The sequence below is a fragment of the Candoia aspera genome, chromosome 4 (assembly GCF_035149785.1).
Source record: "Candoia aspera isolate rCanAsp1 chromosome 4, rCanAsp1.hap2, whole genome shotgun sequence".
NCBI lineage: Eukaryota > Metazoa > Chordata > Lepidosauria > Squamata > Boidae > Candoia > Candoia aspera.
In genome coordinates this window covers 113218922-113239318 of record NC_086156.1, presented here as the reverse complement: position 1 = coordinate 113239318, position 20397 = coordinate 113218922, and the positions used below count along the sequence as shown (strand labels likewise).

General features: G+C 41.6%; 1 protein-coding gene and 1 gene segment (V, D, J or C); both read right to left on the bottom strand.

Annotated features, from left to right (window-relative positions):
* Nucleotides 1-437: 437 nt before the first annotated feature.
* Nucleotides 438-8909, bottom strand: LOC134497165 (uncharacterized). Its single transcript, XM_063302847.1, has 3 exons — nucleotides 8849-8909; nucleotides 5845-6206; nucleotides 438-809 (listed from the first exon to the last, which is right to left on the bottom strand). Exons 1-3 carry the CDS (start codon nucleotides 8907-8909, stop codon nucleotides 438-440), a joined length of 795 nt encoding a protein of 264 aa, XP_063158917.1.
* A 100-nt stretch (nucleotides 8910-9009) lies between these two features.
* On the bottom strand, nucleotides 9010-12146 carry LOC134497164 (immunoglobulin heavy variable 3-30-3-like; the record flags this gene model as incomplete). The annotated part of the segment is given in 3 exon segments: nucleotides 9010-9356; nucleotides 9438-9483; nucleotides 11862-12146. Coding segments are annotated over 3 exon segments (678 nt in total), but the record flags the coding sequence as incomplete, so codon positions are not given.
* Between the last annotated feature and the right edge of the window lie 8251 nt (nucleotides 12147-20397).

Here is a 20397-nt window from a genome sequence, read left to right as displayed (position 1 = left end):
GTTGAGAATAAACTTGTTTTTTGTTTTCCTTATAAGTAAAATTTACATATCCATTTTAATTAAAAGTTCTTAAGATACAGAATGAAGAAAATGATCTTCAGACATTGAAACATCTTTAAAAAGACTAGAAAAGAGACTCCTTCTCCTGTTCCTCTGATGATATTGAGAGAAGGAAAGGGGACTTAACGGCAAAGGAATAAAAGAAGGAAGAATGTAGTTAATGAATCCATGTTTCTCCCTCTAATTAAATTTTATCTTTTTATAAGCTACCCAGTTTATTTTACTTCCCCGAGATTTCCGTTGTGTCCCCTCCCAAAGCGCCAACCAGGTTCCCCACTGCTTCCTCCAAGATCAGCTCTGGCCTCCCCCTTGCTAAGATGGAGACTCATCTGCTGCTTCTCATTCCAAATACACAAAGTCAGCCTTGTCTGGCTGAATCAACTTGCAGAGCGGCTCAGAGGAAGAGAGAGTTTTTGCCAGGCTTCAGACTCACTTCCTCCCACTGTGTCTCTCGCACAGTAATAGACTGCCGAGTCCTCCGGCTTCAGGCTGTTCATTTGCAGATAGAGTTGGCTTTTGGAGTTGTCCCTGGTGGTGGTGAAGCGTCCCTTGACGTTTTCCGAGTAGGAAATAGTACTGGAATAAGGATGTATGTATGCCACCCATTCCAGTCCTTTTCCGGGAGCCTGTCTCACCCAGCTCATTTCATAGCTCCCGAAGTCGAATCCGGAGGCTTGGCAGGAGAGACGGAGGGACTCTCCAGGCCTCCTCACGTCTCCTCCGGACTCCACCAACTGGACCTCACACTGAACTCCTAAAAAAAATAAAGGTGTTTCAATGAGATCTCCTGAATACAAAAACAAAAATAGAAGGAAATTCTGTAGAGAGGGAAGAATTACCTTGCAGGACTACTAAAAAGGACACCAGGTTTAGCCAGGGGACCATTTTTGCTCCCTCTAACGACTGGAGGGGAATTGGCAGGAAAGAGGTCAGGAAAGTGCACAAACTTTGGGTTGGTGGGTGTAGCCTGAAAGGGGAAACCACAGGGCTCCTTTAAAGAGGAAATTGTCTGCTGATTTGCATATCGCTTGGGATAAAAAGGCCCTCAGGCCATTAATCTCCTAGATTTCCCGGCATCCATTCTAAACTGGTGATTATCAACACAACTTTCCAGTGCTACAAAAAGTGAAAAAGGTTTTTTGTTTTTGTTTTTTGCTGTGAGGACATAGAAGAAAGGCCAGGTTTACATTAGAGTAATTAAAACAATAAAATACAAAATTTCACCACTTCTCAAAATTAATTCAACGTAAGAGATAATGGACTAGCAATAAGAACTTTTGAAAGAGAAATTTTAGAGCTAGAGGATGAAACGAAGAGCACATCTGGGTTCAGGAAATTTTTTCCGCCTTCCTTGCCCTTTGGAAGACACCCAAAAGAACGCTTAGCAAGCTAGGAAGCACAATTTGTAGGTCAGAGTTGAATCAGAGAAATTGCGGGGAAAGAACAACCAGATAGAGCCTAAGGTGTGTTCTTGGCCTATTAGATTGGTTTTTAACACAGCAGTTGAATGGATTTTATTTATTGCCTGTTTTGGGCTAGTATTTGGTGCTGTGTTTTTATCAGTTGCTTGTTACCCTGCATTAACTTGGCAAGCCGAGCAGCCATACAAATTGAAAAAACAATAACAACAATAACAATAACAATAACAATAGTTTGGGTAACCATGGGCCCGTCAGTCTCTCTCAGCCCAGCTCACCTCACAGGGATGTTGTTTTGGGGAAAATAGGAGGAGGAAGGAGTAATGAGCACGTTCCCCACCTTGAGTTATTTATAAAAAATAATAAAGGTGGTACAGAAAATAAATAAATGTAAAAAAATAAAAAAATACCAACCCCCTATGATAATAAAAATGCCAACAAATACACTCCCTCCATGGACTGATAAATGCTAATAAATCATTTTCTATTCTCCAAAGAATTCAGTCTGCTCCGTATTTAGCTAACCACATCTGTTGTCAACTCAAACATGGCTCCACATTGAGGAGTGGAGCCTCCTGAGTTGTGAAATTTTCTTGAGACCTTTTCAATTAACAATTATGGAAATAACAGAAAAAGGAATGGTGCCGCCCAAAGGAGGCCGTCTCCAATGACACTTGTTTTATCTCCCTACCCCACCCCCACTCCAGACACAGGCAATGGGATTCCGTGTGGCAATGCTGCCCCCTGGTGTGTGAAGTGAGGAGAGCAGGCCTCTGCCCAATTCCCCACAGAGATGCTTTACAGGCAAATATTTCCTTAATATGCCTATTGCCATTGATATTAAGAAGGATTATTAAAATACAATAAATAAATAAATAAATAAGTAAGTAAGTAAGTAAGTAAATAAATAATAAAAGTAAAAAAAAATGATGAGACCATAGGATTTATTTCATGATTTTCTTTCTCTTTCAGTTTGACTGTTAAGGAAAGAGGTGGAAGGAATCCAGTCTTTCCCAGAATCTGAAGTCAGAGGGGAGGACGCCAGGCCAAGGCATCCCGGGGTTGATAGCTGGAGGTAGCAGGAACTACTAGGCAGCTGCTCCGAGGCACGAAGACTGTCCAAACTGTACAGACCCAGAAGGCTTCTGGGAGAGGAGATGAGCAACAGACCATGTTGGGCTCTCTTGGCTCTGCCTGGCTGAGGGGAGAGCAGTTCAGGATTAAGGAGACTGAACATATATATCAATGTAGAAGGAGGGAGAAGGGAGCAACATGTAGTCAAGAATTAAACTGGGGAGACTTGGCAATACTGACAACCAAATGGGACTGAACTGTAAAATAGATCAGGGAAGAATTGGAGGTAATCATCTTTCTACCTCAAATTAAATTTTAACTTTTTAAAAACTGTCCAGTTTTTTCGACTGCCCTGAATTTTCCTCGGTCTCCCCTACAAAATGGCTAACCAGGTTCCACACTGATAACTCCAGGTTACTTATTCCCATTGGCCATGATGGACAGGAATATGCTGCTTCTCAGTCCTAATGCACATATTCAACCTTCTGTGACTGAATCAACTTGGACACCTGCTCTGAGGAATAGAAGGATTTTGCGAGGCTTCAGACTCACTTCCTCCCACTGTGTCTCTTGCACAGTAATAGACTGTCGTGTCCTCTGGCTTCAGGCTGTTCATTTGCAGATAGAGTTGGCTTTTGGGGTTGTCCCTGGAGATGGTGAACTGTCCCTTCACAGACTGTACATAGCACTGTTTACTGGCATCGTACCAAATAACTGCAACCCATTCCAGCCCTTTTCCAGGGGCCTTTCTCACCCAGTCCATTATATAGCCCCCAAAGTTGAATCCGAGGCTTGGCAGGAGAGACGGAGGGACTCTCCAGGCCTTCTCATGTCCCCTCCGGGGACCAACTGGACCTCAGACTGAACTCCTAAAAAATAAATTAATAAATAAAGGTGTCTCAATGAGATCCCCTGAAGACAAAAGCAGATAATAGAACGAAATTCTGTAGAGAGAGAAGAATTACCTTGGAGGATTACAAATAAGGACACCAACATTAGCCAGGGGACCATTTTTGCTCCCTCAAACAAATGGAGGGAAATTGATAGGAAAGGATTCAGGAAACTGAACAAACTTCGGGTTGGTGTGTATAGCCTGAAAAGGGAAAACATGGGGCTCCTTTAAAGAGAAAATTGTGTGTTGAATTGCATACCACTTGGGATAAAAGAGCCCCTCAGGGCATTGAGTTACAGGTTTCTCTGCATATTCCTTACATGGGTATTTACACAGATTTGTCCCATCACTCTTTGTCCCTTTAATAAGCCTCTTTTGTTAATCCAGTAAGAAAAAAATGATCCAGCTCACAATCTTGGTTTGTCATTTGCAAATAAATTTTGAAAGAGACATGAAAGGAACAGGACGTCTATGCTCAGGACATTTTTTCCACCTTCCTTGCCCGTTTGAAGAGACCCAAAAGAATGCCGACCTAGCTATGAGGCACAATTTGTAAGAGGGAGCTGAATCAGAGAAATCACGGGGAGAGAAAAACTCAATTGAGCCTATGGTGTGTTCTTTGCTTACTATTGTTTTTTAACTCAGCAGTTGTATGGATATCATAAACTGGTTGTTTTGGGTTGTTACTTTGTTTGCGGTTTTTATCAGTTGTTAGTAGCCCAGAGTTGGTTCGGCGAGATGGGCAACCATACTAATTGAAATAACAACAAAAACAACAATAATAGAGGCAGTAGTAATACCAATATCAATACTAAAATCATAACTAATAAAATTGTCAGGAAATACACTCTCTCTGTGGACTGAGAAATACTTATCAATCCCATTGCATTCTCCAAAGAATTCAGTCTGCTCTGTGTTTAGCAAAGCACACCTTTTGTCAACTCAGACATGGCTTCACAGGGAGGACCGGAGCCTCCCCGGATGTGAAATGTCCTAGAGACCTTTTCAGTGAACTTTTACAAGAAGAACAGAGAAAAATAGTGATGCCCCCCAAATGAGACCACATCCAATGAGGGTTCTTTGATCTGCCCGCCCCACCCCCACCCCACACACAGCCAATGGGATTCAGTGTGGCAACGCTGCCCCCTGGTGTGGAAAGTGAGGAGGGGAGGCCTCTTCCCAATGTCCCCATGAGATCCTTTCCGGGCAAAGATTTCCTCCATATGGCTATGGCTGTTTGGATAGTTAGAAGGATTATGCCACAGTTGCATTTCTTGCACGCTGCCATGGCATTATATGACGCCCCATTCCAGCATTCTATCTGAAGCCAGTCTCATCCAGATCAGATTACAAACAATAAAGTTGAAATTGGAATCTTCGGGCCATATTAATAATTTTTTTGTTTCCTTCCAGCAAACTCTCTGATTGGATACCTCAAACAATAGAGTCCCAAAGTTCTCACTAGAGGGCTGATTTCTTCTTCTGTTGTAGATGGACAGAAGACATCCCCCTCTAATGGAAGCAGAGGAGACAAATTGGAGCACCAGTATTGCATTTGTCCTTCTCCTCTCATTCCACCCCCCAAGCTCTACTGCAGTTGGGTGGAAAATAGAAACAGAAACACAAAAGTGAGGTTTATAAGAAATTAGTTCTTGATGAAATAAATTAGAACCCATAGGTAGATATGCATTAGATTTCAAAGTGCAGCTTCTCAGAAATTTTCAGGAAAAAAAAAAGTTGGATGGAAATCCAAAAAAAGGGAGGGGCAGTGCTCCCTCCACATCTTGGCACCCCTCCTTGGACCTCACTGCAATGTCTCTCTGCACTACAGGCCGAACTTGGAACTGAGGAAGAAGAGTTTAATCACTATGAATGACCAAAGGGGCTTTTATTTCAGGTTAAATAAAACTGTGCACTGCAGCTCTCTACCAGTTCAGAACAGTGTTCCTAGAATCAATTCTTCAACCAAATATGGACAACAGTTGTTTGAACAGGGACTAGAATCTAACAGAATGTGGTCCAAAAAATGTGAAAACCCTTTTTTTCCTTATCCATGGTTTCCTAAAGAAATGAGAATTGATTAGATGCCAACATGACACTAGGAGAAGAAACAGTGATTTGCAATGTGAGTTGCAATCTGCAATTTCTAGGTCCACTCAACACCCAAAGTGAGGAAACCACATTATCATTCACTTGTCCTTCTGTACATTTTTTTTTAAACTATCTTTTCATGTTTCCTACCAACCACATGGAAAACATCTCCCACAATGTCCATGTCAAGATCTGCTCTTCATTTCTCTGGGCAATCAGGCAACTTTCTCAGGTTCCCCTCAAGTGTGGAAAATCCAGCCTTCAGAATCAGATATTCTCTCATCAAGGGAAGGTATTTTTTTCCCAGACTTCAGATTCAATTCCTCCCACTGTGTCTCTCGCACAGTAATAGACTGCCGTGTCCTCTGGCTTCAGGCTGTTCATTTGCAGATAGAACTGGCTTTTGGAGTTGTCCCTGGAGGTGGTGAAGTGCCCTTTCACAGACACTGCATAGAACTGCTTACTGGCATCATACCAAATAACTGCAACCCATTCCAGTCCTTCCCCTGGAGCCTGTCTCACCCATCTCATCCAACAGCTGCTGAAGGTGAAGCCAGAGACTTGGCAGGAGAGACGGAGGGACTCTCCAGGCCTTCTCACGTCTCCTCCAGACTCCACCAACTGGACCTCTGACTGGACATCTACAAAGAAAGGTGTTTCCGTGAAATCTCCTGTATACAAGCAGAACACATGGAAAGAACCTGATTAGTGTGGAAAGAATTACCTCCGAGGACTGCTAGGAAGGACACCAAGTTCAGTCACAGGATCATTTTTGCTTCCTCAGATGAATGGAGGGAATTGATAAGAAAGGCTTTGGGAAAGTGCAGAAACTTTGTCTTGGGGGGTGTAGCCTGAAACGGAAAACCATGGGGCTTTTTTAGAGGGGAAATTGTTCCTTGATTTACATATCACCTGGGATATAAGAGCCGCTCAGGGCTTTCATGTAAATATATCTTTGCACACACCATTTCAAATAATTTTCCAGAGCAAAAAATAGTCAAGACAGTCAATAGTATTATTATTATTATTATTATTATTATTATGGAATAAGGGAGTTAGTAAAAGGAGATCTGATATAATCACTGCAGTTCAGGAAAGTGTTTTAATCTAAAGGAAGGAAAATAAGCACTGAGAATAATTTAAACAGCCACGTGAGAGACCGAACATGAAAAGGATGGCACATGTGAGTTCAGGAGGTTTGCTCCACAGTGGTTCCCTCGGCCACGTTCTTTGAAGAAACCCAGAACACCTGAATGGAGACCAAGCCTTCAGGCACCATTATAAGCTTCAGTTGAATTGCACTTACATGTCCAAGTCTCAAAGCCAGAATCAGGGAAACCCCAGAAAAAGCAGAAACAGTTGGACCCTGTTGGGTCTTTTCTGTTTATTAGATTGGTTTTCAATTGACATTTGTATGGATTTTATATATTGCTTGTTTTGGGGTTGTTATTTTGTACGGTGATTTTATCGGTTGCTAGCTGCACAGAGTTGATTCCACAAGATGGGTTGCTGTACAAATTGAAATAAGTATAAAGGCAAGACTAAAACTGATACTAATGCCCTGAAATAAGCTCCCCATGAGTGAAAAATACAAATAAATGTCTTAATTCCCCAAGGAGTTCAGATTCCTCAACATTTAGCAGAGCACATCTGTTGTCAGCTGAAACCTGGCCTGAGTGAGGATCGTGGCGTCCTGAGATGTAACATTTCCTTGAGAGATTTTCAGTGATCTATGAGGAAAATACAGGGATGCGGTGGCTTGTGGGTTAAACCGCTGAGCTGCTGAGCTTGCCAATCAGAAGGTCGGCGGTTCGAATCCGCATGACGGGGTGAGCTCCCGTCGCTAGTCCCAGCTCCTGCTCACCTAGCAGTTTGAAAACATGCAAATGTGAGTAGATTAATAGGTACCGCTTCAGCGGGCAGGTAACGGCGTTCTGTGTAGTTATGCTGGCCACATGACCATGGACAGATCTACGGACAACGCCGGCTCAGCGGCTTAGAAACGGAGATGAGCACCGCCCCCTATAGGATACGACTGGACTTTATGTCAAGGGAAACCTTTACCTTTACCTTTATGAGGAAAATAAGAGTAAAGAAAATGTTGCCTCCAAAATGTGTCAATGTCTGCAGACCCTTCCTTTATTCCCCTGCCCCACCCCCATCCCCACACATAGGGAAAGAGATTCAGAGGGACAGCACTGCCCGCTGGTGTAAAACATGAGAAGAGGAGGCATCTACTTAACTTTCCCAGGAAATTCTGGCAGTCAAAAATGATAAATAGGGCTGAGGAGAAATGAAGGATCTCCAGGAGATAGGAAATCAATTTTGAAGCATTACTCTATTATTTTGCATTTTCTGTGGGTGGGGGATTCTTGGTTTTTCTCCTAAAGAAAGGCCAAGTCACTCATGCTCACTATATGTGGGGCTGCCCTTGAAGACCACCCCAGAGCTTCACTTGGTTCAGAATGCAGTGGTGCAGGAAGTGATGGGCTTCCCTCCATATGCCTACCTAATAACTCTACTTCGCAAGCTGCACAGGTTCGATTCAAGGTGCTGGTCACTTCGTATAAAACTCTCCGTGGCATAGAGCCTGGTTACATGAGGGACTGCCTACAGTGTTGAAGTTTTGGGGCTGATTTCCTTTAATCACACGGAAAAAACTACAGGTCTCACAAGATGAGACCACAGGATTTATTTGGCTATATTTGCCTTTCCATTTCCCTGTTACGGAAGGAGGCTGAGGGATTCTAGGCAGTTAGTCTGCAGGACACCAGGTCAAGGCACCCCTGTGTTTGAGAGAAGGTGGTACCAGTAACTACCAAGAAGCTACACAGTCCAAAGTTTGCAGACCCAGAGGGCTCCTGAGAGAGGAGGTTCTTGATTAGCAACATTTTCCTTATATTTCTTATAACATGACCTCTTTTTCACTACCCTTTCCTGATCTTTTTACACCTTATTTTCTGCCTTCTGCCCCCTTCCTTGGTGCCACACCGCACCACACTCTTGGGGGTCTTAGACCATCCTGAGTTTATTACCTTGCTACATCCCTATTGCTAGCAGAGGAAAATGATTTTAAAGATATGTAAATTTTCAAACGTGTGCAGGCATGCATTTGTGTGTTTGTGGAGAGAGAGAGAGAGAATATATATACACAAAGAGACACATGAACCCAAAGGGGGGAAGATTTGTGTCTGAAGAAAGAATCAATGAGGGTTGAACTGCAGAACCAAAAGAAGCATGAAGAATTCTAATTAATGAATCCAATTTTGTATATCTAAGGAAAGTTTGACAGTAGAATGTGTGAGCACATTGCCTTTGCTGTCTTTGAGGATATTTGAGGATATTGCCCATGTAAAGATCTCTTCCTTATCCATCATGGCACTGAGGCAGCTTTCTCAGGTCCCTCTCAAGTCTCCTGGGAAAATCCAGCCTTCTGGGGCTGAGCTGACTTGCAGAGCAGCTCTGAGGAAGAGAAGGTTTTTGCCAGGCTTCAGACTCACTTCCTCCCACTGTGTCCCTCGCACAGTAATAGACTGCCGTGTCCTCCAGTTTCAGGCTGTTCATTTGCAGATAGACTTGGCTTTTGGAGTTGTCCCTGGAGATGGTGAAGCGTCCCTTCACTTTGTCCGAATAGTAAATGGTACCTGAATTGTAGCTTATGGATGCCACCCATTCCAGCCCTTTCCCAGGGGCCTGTCTCACCCAGTACATGGCATAGCTCCCGAAGTCGAACCCAGAGCCTTGGCAGGAGAGACGGAGGGACTCTCCAGGCCTTCTCACGTCCCCTCCGGACTCCACCAACTGGGCCTCTGACAGGACACCTAAAATAAAAGTTGTTTTAATGAGCTCTCTTTATGCAAGAATTAAAATGGAATGAACCTGAATAGGAGGGAACCAATTACCTCTGAGGACTGCTAGGAAGGAAACCAAATTCAGCCACAGGATCATTTTTGCTCCCGTTAAAGATTAAAGGGGACTTGACAGGAAAGGATTCAGGAAAGGGCACAAACTTTGTGTTGGTGGGTGTAGCCTGAAAAGAGACACCCTGGGGCTCCTTTAAAGGGGAAATTGTGGCCTGATTTCCATATTGCTCAGCATAAAAGAGCCCCTCGGGGCATTGAGGTATAGATTTATTTCAACACACCTTCCACACATGGGACATAGAAGAAAGGGCAGCTTTACCCTGGAATAGTTAAAGCTTCTGACAGATGCTCCTCACTTAATGTAAGGGTTTTAAGGTGACTGAAAGAAATCAGGCATTGCAATTTCCTCAAAAAGCCACGTTACAGTCCGGAAATAAAGAGGGTGGCACATCAGAGTTCAAAATGGTTGCTCCACAGTTGTTCCCTTGACCATGTTCTTTGGAAGAAACCAAAATTAAGTCAATGCAGACCAAGCCATAAGGCCCAATTAATAGGCCACAGATCAATTTTACATGCACATCCAAGTCTCAAAGTTGGAATATAAACCAATGGAAGACTGTAGAATGTTTCTTAATGGTTTGGTTTTTAACTCAGCGGCCATACTGATTACAAATATTGGGAGGTTTTTGGGTGGCCATTTTTATGGTCTTATGTGTTTTTGACTGCCCAGAGTTAATTCATACTAAGACTCAAAAAAACTTGCTCTCCTACACTTATTCCATGGACTGAGAAACAGAAATAAATGACTTTTCATATTCGAAACAATTCAGTTTGTTCTATATTTAGCAAAGCACATCTGTTCTCAACTCAGATATTGCTTCGTTGTGAGGAATTTAATCTCTTGGGATGTTAAATTTCTCTGAATTGCCTTCAGTGATCTCTCAGGAAAATGAGCGTTAAAGTAATGATGCCTCCGAAGTGAGACAAGGCCTGTAGACCCTTCCTTTGGTCCCCTCCCCCTCCCCCTCCCCACACATATGCAAAGCCATTCCCTGTGACAACACTGCCCCCTGGTGGAAAACCTGAGGAGGGGAGGCATCTACTTTACTTTCCAAAGATTCTTGCATTAAGAAATGGGAATTACGGCTCAAAAGAAATGAAAGAGCTCCAGGAAAGTAAAGGTTGTCTAGGGAGTAATCAAAAACCGCACTTTTGTTATATGAAAGGAAATTCCTTTTGATGGGTTATTCTATGAGATACTGTATTTTCCTGAGGTCGTGTATTCTTCTTTTTCTCCTAAATATCATGAAATCACGTAAAAACGAGTTGGGAAGGACCATCTCGGTCGTCTAGTACAACCATCCCTAAGTGGTGGGGAGCCAGACCCTCTCTGCAGACCTCCAACCAAAAGGGTCTGTTCTGGCCAGATTGAAGCAGGTCCCCCTCGTTCTTCCCTCGGCCTCGTTTTACTCTAGGCAGGGCTTATCATTGGTCAAAACCTGCTCTATACCAGTTTTGTATTCTCTCTGATAGGAAAATAATTCTTAGCACCTCTTGTCCTTCTTCTACCATTCATTTGCAAAAGATTTTGCTAAATATGGGACTTAGAGGAAAACATAATTTTATGCTCTTTTTAGTTTTCTTTATTTCTTCAAAATTTATTCCATTTTTCCTAGGTAAATTCCATGTCTACATACGCTGGACTATTTTGGCCATTTCGTATGGTTCAGTTAAAGGAGAAGCAGTATAGAGTCCTCTGGGAAAAAAAAAGATGCACTCAGTGCATGGACCTTCCACTTTTCCTTGAAGGTATATTCCACTGAGGGGAGGAGAGGAGAGGAGAGGAGAGGAGAGGACAATTGTCCCTTAGTTTACAAATGTCTTTGGATAAAGAGTCACTCTCTCCATTCACATGAAGGATTCCTTTGAAACTATTTTGAAATTATGTGAGTGCTCTCTAGGGCTATTAATTAATATCCTATCTTATATCCTATATTACTAAAGACACAATATCATACAGTTCTACCTATTATTATTTTGCTGTGGCGCTGTGGGTTAAACCGCTGAGCTGTCAATCGGAAGGTCGGCGGTTTGAAACCGTGCGGCGGGGTGAGCTCCCGTTGCTCATCCCAGCTCCTGCTCACCTAGCAGTTCGAAAACATGCAAATGTGAGTAGATCAATAGGTACCGCTTCGGCGGGAAGGTAACGGCGTTCTGAGTCGTCATGCTGTCCACATGACCCGGAAGTGTCTATGACAACGCCGGCTCCAAGGCTTAGAAACGGAGATGAGCACCGCCCCCTAGAGTCGGACTTGACTGGACTTTACATCAAGGGAAACCTTTACCTTTACCTTATAATATTACTTTTACGGTATACTATTGACTGAATCAACCTGGAGAGCGGCTGTACAGAAGGGACCGTTTTTGCCAGGCTTCAGACTCAGTTACTCTCACTGTGTCTCCTGCACAATAATAGACTGCCGTGTCCTCTGGCTTCAGGCTGTTCATCTGCAAATAGAGCTGGGTATTGGAGTTGTCCCTGGAGGTGGTGAAGTGTCCCTTGACTTTGTCCGAGTAGTAAATGCTACCTGAATTGCAGCTTATGTATGCCACCCATTCGAGTCCTTTTCCTGGAGCCTGTCTCACCCATCTCATCCAACAGCTGCTGAAGGTGAAGCCAGAGGCTTGGCAGGAGAGATGGAGCGATTCTCCAGGCCTCCTCATGTCCCCTCCAGACTCCACCAGCTGGGCCTCTGACTGGGCACCTACAAAGAAAGGTGTTTTGGTGAAATCTCCTGTATACAAGAATTAAGCTGGAAAGGACCTGAATATGATAGAAACGATGACCTCTGAGGACAGCCAGGAAGGACACCAAGTTCAGCCGCAGGATCAATTTTGCTCACTCTAAAGATTGGAGGGGAATTGACAGGAGAGGATTCAGGAAAGGGCGCAACCTTTGGGTTGGTGGGTGTAGCCTGGAAAGGGAATCCAATGGCCTCCTTTAAAGGGGAAATTGTGACTCAATTTTCATATTACTTCTGATAAAAGAGCCCCTCGGAGCACTGATCTCATAGCTTTCCTTGCACACAGCTGACACTGGTGACTTTCATCATAACTTTCCAATCCTACAAAAAGTGAAGGGAAGTTTTTTTTTTTTTCTTTTTGTTCTTGTTTTTTACTGTGAGTACATAGGAGAAAGGCAGGTTTACATTACAGTAATTAAAAGACAGAGATGCAAAATCCCAGCTCAGGAAATTCTTTTCCACCTTCTTTCCCTTAACCAGGCCCCCCTGAAGAAACCCCAAAGAACTGAATTCAGAACAAGCCAGGAGGAACAATTTATAAGTCAGAGTTTCATGAGAGAAATCAGAGGGAGAAACAAAATAGATGGAGCCAGTGGGTTGTTCTTTGCCTATTTGAATGGTTTTTAAGTCAGTAGTTGTATGAATTTAATATATTGCTTTGTTTGAGTCGGTATTTTGTGTGGTGTTTTTATCAGTTGCCAGTTGCCCAGAGTTGATTCAGCCAGATGGGCAGTCATAAAATTTGAAAGAGTAATAATAATAATATTAATACCAATACCAATACTACTACTAATAATAATAGCAGTAGCAGTAGCATTAGTAATACCAATGCCCTATACCCATAAAAATGCCTGGAAATACACTCTCTCTCTTGATTGGGAAATACTAATAAGTCTGTTTCTATTCCCCAAAGGGTTCCGTTGCTCTCTATTTAGCAGAGCGCATCTGTTGTCAACTCTGACATGGCTTCCCAGTGAGGATTGGAGCCTCCTGAGATGTGAAATTTTCTTGACACCTTTTTGGTGAACTAATATGGAAATAAAGTAGAAAAACAGAAAAAACAAGGATGCCTCCAAAGTGAGACAATATTGATAGACAGACTTTATCCATCTTGCTCCAGTCCATTAATTTCTAGCATATAAGAGCCTTTTAGCTTCCATCTCTGGATGGATGAACCAATACCTTGGAAGGCTGCTAAAAGGGAAATGAGTTGGAGCAAAAGGATCATTTTCCTTTCTCAGTGTGTCAGAGAAGAAGTTCCAGGCAGTCTGGCTCTGGACCTCTAGCTACAGCTTGAGGAGGGGGGAGAAGGAGGCATATAAAGAGAAAGGGTGTCTCTGCATTAACATACACTTCAGGATAAAAGAGAAGCAGAGCTTCTTGGTATTTGGCCTTGGTAGTCTGGACACTTTGATGAATCCCTGCCTCTCAGGCAGGTAATTCCTGAATATATGGAATGTGTATTGCACAGTTTACATCTTTAGAACAATTAATTAAAAGTTTGATTTCCTACCTGCTAACAGGATATTGAATGATGATATCCCATTCCAAGATTTTATCTGAGTCCAGGCTCACCCCGATCACATTGCAAAGAGTGAAGTTGAAATTGGAATCTTCAGGCCATACTAATAATTTTTATTTTCCCTGCAGCAAACTTTCCGATTTGACACCTATAACAAAAGAGTCCTAAAGTTCTCACTAGAGGGCTGATATCTTCTTCTCAGGTAGCATATACACAAAAGAAACCCCTCTGTTATGGAAGTAGAGGAAACAAACTGCAGCAAAATGATTGCATTTATCTTTGTCCTTTCATTCCACCTGCTATGCTCTATTGTAGATGGCTGGAAAATGGACACAGAAACACAAAGGTTAATTTTATAATGAATTAGATCTTGGTGAAATACATTATATCCCCCAGTCAGATATACATTAGGTTTTCAAAAGCACTTTTTTCCTATCTGGAGACACTTATTCTTTTGTCCTAACAGGCAAGGCAGTTTGGGAGGTTATGGGAGCTAAAAGTGTGTGGGAACTTCCAGGGAAAAGATGGTGAACTGAGGACCAGAGTGGAGTGAATAGTGGGCCTGTAGACCGACTCTTCATAATTCCTCTCTGGATAAGGAGATGACTTGAGATCACCCATATGTCCTCCAGACAGTGGCTCCTCATGAGGTGGCCACAACACAGCAGTCTCCAGCAGGTGTAGCCCTCTGGGAGAAAAGGGAATTGCCATCATTTTGCTCAAGCCACAGATGGCACCTTTGAAAGGACACCCAGTGTTCCCTAGTGTAAAATGGGTGATCGTTACAGATGGTCTAAGGGTACAGATGGATCTGAAATAAGAATTTTCAATTAATTATCAGAACCTTCCCCTAGGGAATTTTTAAAATTATTCTAAAATTTTATCTTGTAGAGGGAGCTGTAATTGCATTGAGTTTTCATCCAAAAATGGTGGAAATGATCAGCCTCAGAAGTGTCATCCCCTCTGAATACACCCTTTCTACTGGCTCCATATTCAGGGGGATTTTGCAGACCATCAGTGCCCCCTAGTGGAAAACTGGAGAAGATGAGGCAGAAGGCTTAACCCTCCAAGGAGATGCCTGTATTCTAATTGGAGAAGGGAGGTAGGAAGAAGTTACTGAGCTCCGGAAGACCAAAACAGGTCCAGTGAGAGAGGTGGGGAAAGAATCAGGGCTTGTATGAATTACGGCTGTGTAATAATTACATTATTACAGCAACAACTTTTGCTGCTGACAACAAAGGAAAGAAATGAAATTAAGGTAGGCAAAACAAAGAGACTTTGAATTTGCTAATAAACCAGGAAAACGGCTGGCTTATAAAATGAGAAAAGATTGGGAGGATAAAATGATTATTAAAATCAGGGAAAATAATGAAGACTTAGTTGATATTAAAAGAATCAAAAAAGCATTTTATATATATTTTTTCACACTTATATGTTGTTGCTGTTGTTTATTCGTTTAGTCGTTTCCGACTCTTCGTGACTTCATGGACCAGCCCATGCCAGAGCTTCCTGTCGGTCGTCAACACCCCCAGCTCCCCCAGGGACGAGTCCGTCACCTCTAGAATATCGTCCATCCATCTTGCCCATGGTCGGCCCCTCTTCCTTTTGCCTTCCACTCTCCATAGCAACAGCATCTTCTCCAGGTTGTCCTGTCTTCTCATGATGTGGCCAAAGTATTTCAGTTTTGCCTTTAATATCATTCCCTCAAGTGAGCAGTCTGGCTTTATTTCCTGGAGGATGGACTGGTTGGATCTTCTTGCAGTCCAAGGCACTCTCACAATTTTCCTCCAACACCACAGTTCAAAAGCATCTATCTTCCTTCGCTCAGCCTTCCTTATGGTCCAGCTCTTGCAGCCATATGTTACTACAGGGAACACCATTGCTTTAACTATGCGGACCTTTGTTGTCAGTGTGATGTCTCTGCTCTTAACTATTTTATCGAGATTTGTCATTGCTCTTCTCCCAAGGATTAAGTGTCTTCTGATTTCCTGACTGCAGTCAGCATCTGCAGTAATCTTTGCACCTAGGAATACAAAGTCTTTCACTGCTTCTACATTTTCTCCCTCTATTTGCCAGTTATCAATCAAGCTGGTTGCCATAATCTTGGTTTTTTTGAGGTTTAGCTGCAAGCCAGCTTTTGCACTTTCTTCTTTCACTTTCATCATAAGGCTCCTCAGTTCCTCTTCACTTTCAGGCATCAAAGTGGTATCATCTGCATATCTGAGATTGTTAATGTTTCTTCCAGAGATTTTAACTCCAGCCTTGGATTCCTCAAGCCCAGCTTGTCGCATGATGTGTTCTGCATACAAGTTGAATAGGTAGGGTGAGAGTATACAGCCCTGCCGTACTCCTTTCCCAATCTTAAACCAGTCTGTTGTTCCGTGGTCTGTTCTTACTATTGCTACTTGGTCGTTATACAGATTCTTCAGGAGGCATACAAGATGACTTGGTATCCCCATACCGCTAAGAACTTGCCACAGTTTGTTATGGTCCACACAGTCAAAGGCTTTAGAATAGTCAATAAAACAGAAATAGATGTTTTTCTGAAACTCCCTGGCTTTTTCCATTATCCAGCAGATATTGGCAATTTGGTCTCTAGTTCCTCTGCCTTTTCTAAACCCAGCTTGTAAATCTGGCAATTCTCGCTCCATGAATTGCTGAAGTCTACCTTGCAGGATCTTGAGTATTACCTTACTGGCATGTGAAATGAGTGCCACTGTTCGATAGTTTGAACATTCTTTAGTGTTTCCCTTTTTTGGTATGGGGATATAAGTTGATTTTTTCCAGTCTGATGGCCATTCTTGTGTTTTCCAAATTTGCTGGCATATATCATGCATTACCTGGAAAGCATCATCTTGCAAGATTTTGAACAGTTCAGCTGGGATGCTTGTTATTAGCAATGCTTCTTAAGGCCCACTCAACCTCACTCTTCAGGATGTCTGGCTCTAGCTCACTGACCACACTGTCAAAGCTATCCCCGATATTGTTATCCTTCCTATACAGGTCTTCCGTATATTCTTGCCACCTTTTCTTGATCTCTTCTTCTTCTGTTAGGTCCTTGCCATCTTTGTTTTTGATCATACCCATTTTTGCCTGGAATTTACCTCCAATGTTTCTAATTTTTTGGAAGAGGTCTCTTGTCCTTCCAATTCTATTGTCTTCTTCCACTTCCACGCATTGCTTGTTTAAAAATAATTCCTTATCTCTTCTGGCTAATCTCTGGAATTTTGCATTTAATTGGGCATATCTTCCCCTATCACTGTTGCCTTTTGCTTTCCTTCTTTCTTGGGCTACTTCTAGTGTCTCAGCAGACAGCCATTTTGCCTTCTTGGTTTTCTCTTTCTTTGGGATGTATTTTGTTGCCGCCTCCTGAACAATGCTGCCAACTTCTGCCCATAGTTCTTCCGGGACCCTATCTACTAAGTCCAGTCCCTTAAATCTATTCTTCACCTCCACTGCATATTCCTTAGGAATATTAGTGAGCTCATATCTGGCTGATCTGTGGGTCTTCCCTAATCTCTTGTGTCTGATCCTAAATTGTGCAAGAAGAAGTTCGTGATCTGAACTACAGTCAGCTCCAGGCCTTGTTTTTACCGACTGTACAGATGTCCGCCACCTTTGGCTGCAAAGGATGTAATCAATCTGATTTCAGTGTTGTCCATCTGGTGAAGTTCATGTATAAAGCTGTCTCTTAGGTTGTTGGAAGAGAGTGTTTGTTATGCAGAGTGAATTGTCTTGGCAAAATTCTATCAGCCTATGTCCTGCTTCATTTTGTTCTCCCAGGCCATACTTACCTGTAATTCGAGGTGTCATTTGACTGCCCACCTTAGCATTCCAGTCTCCTGTGATGAAAATAACATCTCTTTTAGGCGTGTTGTCCAGTAGGTGCTGCAGATCCTCATAGAACTGCTCTACTTCAGCTTCTTCAGCATTTGTGGTTGGGGCGTATATTTGGATCACTGTGATGTTAGATGGCTTGCCCTGAATTCGAATTGAGATCATTCTGTCATTTTTTGGGTTGTATCCAAGCACTGCTTTAGCCACTTTACTATTAATTATGAAGGCTACTCCATTTCTTCTGTGGTCCTCTTGTCCACAGTAGTAGATCTGGTGGTCTTTTGATGTGAAGTGGCCCATTCCAGTCCATTTCAGTTCACTGGTGCCCAGAATGTCTATCTTTAATCTTGACATCTCACCAATAACCACATCCAATTTGCCCTGGCTCATAGATCTTACATTCCAGGTTCCAATGGTGTGTTGATCCTTAGAACATCGGATTCGCCGTTCACCACCAGCACCGTCGGCCGCTAGCCATCCTTTCGGCTTGAGCTAGCTGCGTCATCACATCTGGGGCTAGTTGAGCTCATCCTCTGTTCCTCCCCAGTAGCATTTTGACCATCTTCCGACCTGGGGGTCTCATCTTCTGATGGTATACCGACATATCTCTGGTTGTACTGATCCATTGAGTTTTCACGGCAAGAATACTGAGGTGGGTTGCCATTACCTTCCCCAGGGATCGCATTTAGTCTGACCTCTTTTTCATGACCTTCCCGTCTTGGGCGGCCCTTCACGGTTTAGCTCATGGCATCATTGAGGTGCTCAAGCTCCAGCACCACGACAAGGTAACGATCCTTTGCTGAAGCACACTTATATGAAAAACATGAAATTTTATTAGATAAAATTGAGGAATATTTAAATAAGCAAAATCTCCCCAAACTCTCACAAACTCAAAAAGTGGTTATTAACAGTCCAATATCAAATCAGGAAATAATTGAAGCTATAAAGAAACTCAAAATAGGAAAAACACCGGGACATGATGGTATATCGTCGGGATACTACAATCACTTTATAGAACAAATTATAAACCCATTTAGAGATTTATTGAACTGGATTATAGATGGATCAAAAATCCCAGAGAGATGGATTGAAGATAATATAACACTTATGCCAAAGGAAGGACAAGATGCAACTCTAACCAAAAATGATAGACCGGTATCATTGTTAAATAATGACTAGAAAAAAATTACTTCCATATTTGCAGAAAGATTAAAAACAATTCTACAAGAAATCATTGATCAAGATCAAAGTGTTTTTTTGCCAAAAAGACAATTGAAAGTTAATCTATGAACCGTCATCGACATTTTGGATTATGCACAACATCATAACGAATGCCAAATAGCTTCAATATTTTTAGATGCTAAAAAAGCATTTGACAATCTGACCTGGTCTTTTATGATTAAAGTTTTAGAGAAAATGAAATTTGGGAAATCATTTGTGAAAGGGATTGAAGCAACAAACACAACACAAAGAGCTAAGATTATAGTGAATGACATATTGAAAGATAATTGCAAAATAGAAAGAGGAACGAGACAGGGATGCCCCCTATCTTATTTATTCTAGTCCTAGAAGTCCTGAATAGAGATATAAGAGGGGAAGGTCAAATAAAAGGAGTAAAAATTAGGAAAAAAAACAAATTTATAAATTAAAAGCAATTGAAGATGACCTAGTATTCATATTAGAAATCCCCTAGGTTCTAAAGAAGATTTGTTTAAGAAATTAAAGGAAGTTGGAGAGTGGCAGGATTTAAGGTAAATAAATAAATAAAAAACCGGAAATGTTGAGTAAAAACATGACTCAAAAACAACAAGAAACTTTAATAACTAAATAAGGTTTTACAATAGAAAAAAAGATTAGATACTTAGGAGTAATATTATCAACAGATAATATAAATATTATTTGTAAAAGAATTATGTGGAAATTTGGAAGGAAATAAAAATTGATATGGAAAGAAGGGGAAAATTACAACTATCTTTGTTCGGAAAGATATCCGTAATCAAAATGGATGTATTACCAAAGATGCTATTTCTTTTCCAAACATTACCAAAACTAATCAATGAAAAAATATTTAAAGTATGGCAAAAAGATTTCTCAATTTTTATTTGGCAAGGAAAAAGAGGGGAATTCAATTTAAATTATTACCAGATGCTAAAGAAAGAGGAGGGTTGGGGTTACCAGATGTTAAATTGTACTTTGAAGCTTCTTGCTTTCTGTGGTTAAGAGAATGGTTAATGTTAGAAAATCTGAACCTTCTACAGCAAGAGGGTCATGAACTTAGATGTGGGTGGCATGCATCTATTTGGACTGAAAAAGCAAAAATGCACAAAGAATTGAGAAATGATACTATTAGAAAAGTATTATTGAGGGTTTGTTATAAATATAACAGTAGATTATTACAAAAAATAACAGTGTGGATATCGCCACAAAAAGCTTTTGCAAGGATTGAAAGTTCAGATGATTAGATAAATTGGTTAAGATATAAAGATATAATCAAATATGAACAAGATACACCTATGCTAAAAACAAGAGAAGAAACAGAAGGAGAAGGACACCGGTGTCATTGGTTGACATATATGCAGTTAAATGAACGATTTAAATGAGATAAAAATATATATAAATTTAAAAAAGAAAAAACCTGATCGAAAAACAGTTATATATAAATATTGAGCATATTATGACAAAGATGTAGAAAATGTTAGTATAATTAAATCAAGAAGATGAAGAGGTCAAAGAGTCTTTGATTAATTGGGCATGAAATTTTGGATATAACATTTTATTAGATAACTGGGAAACGATGTGGACAAAGCGTTTAAAATTTTCTTTGTGTTATCATTTA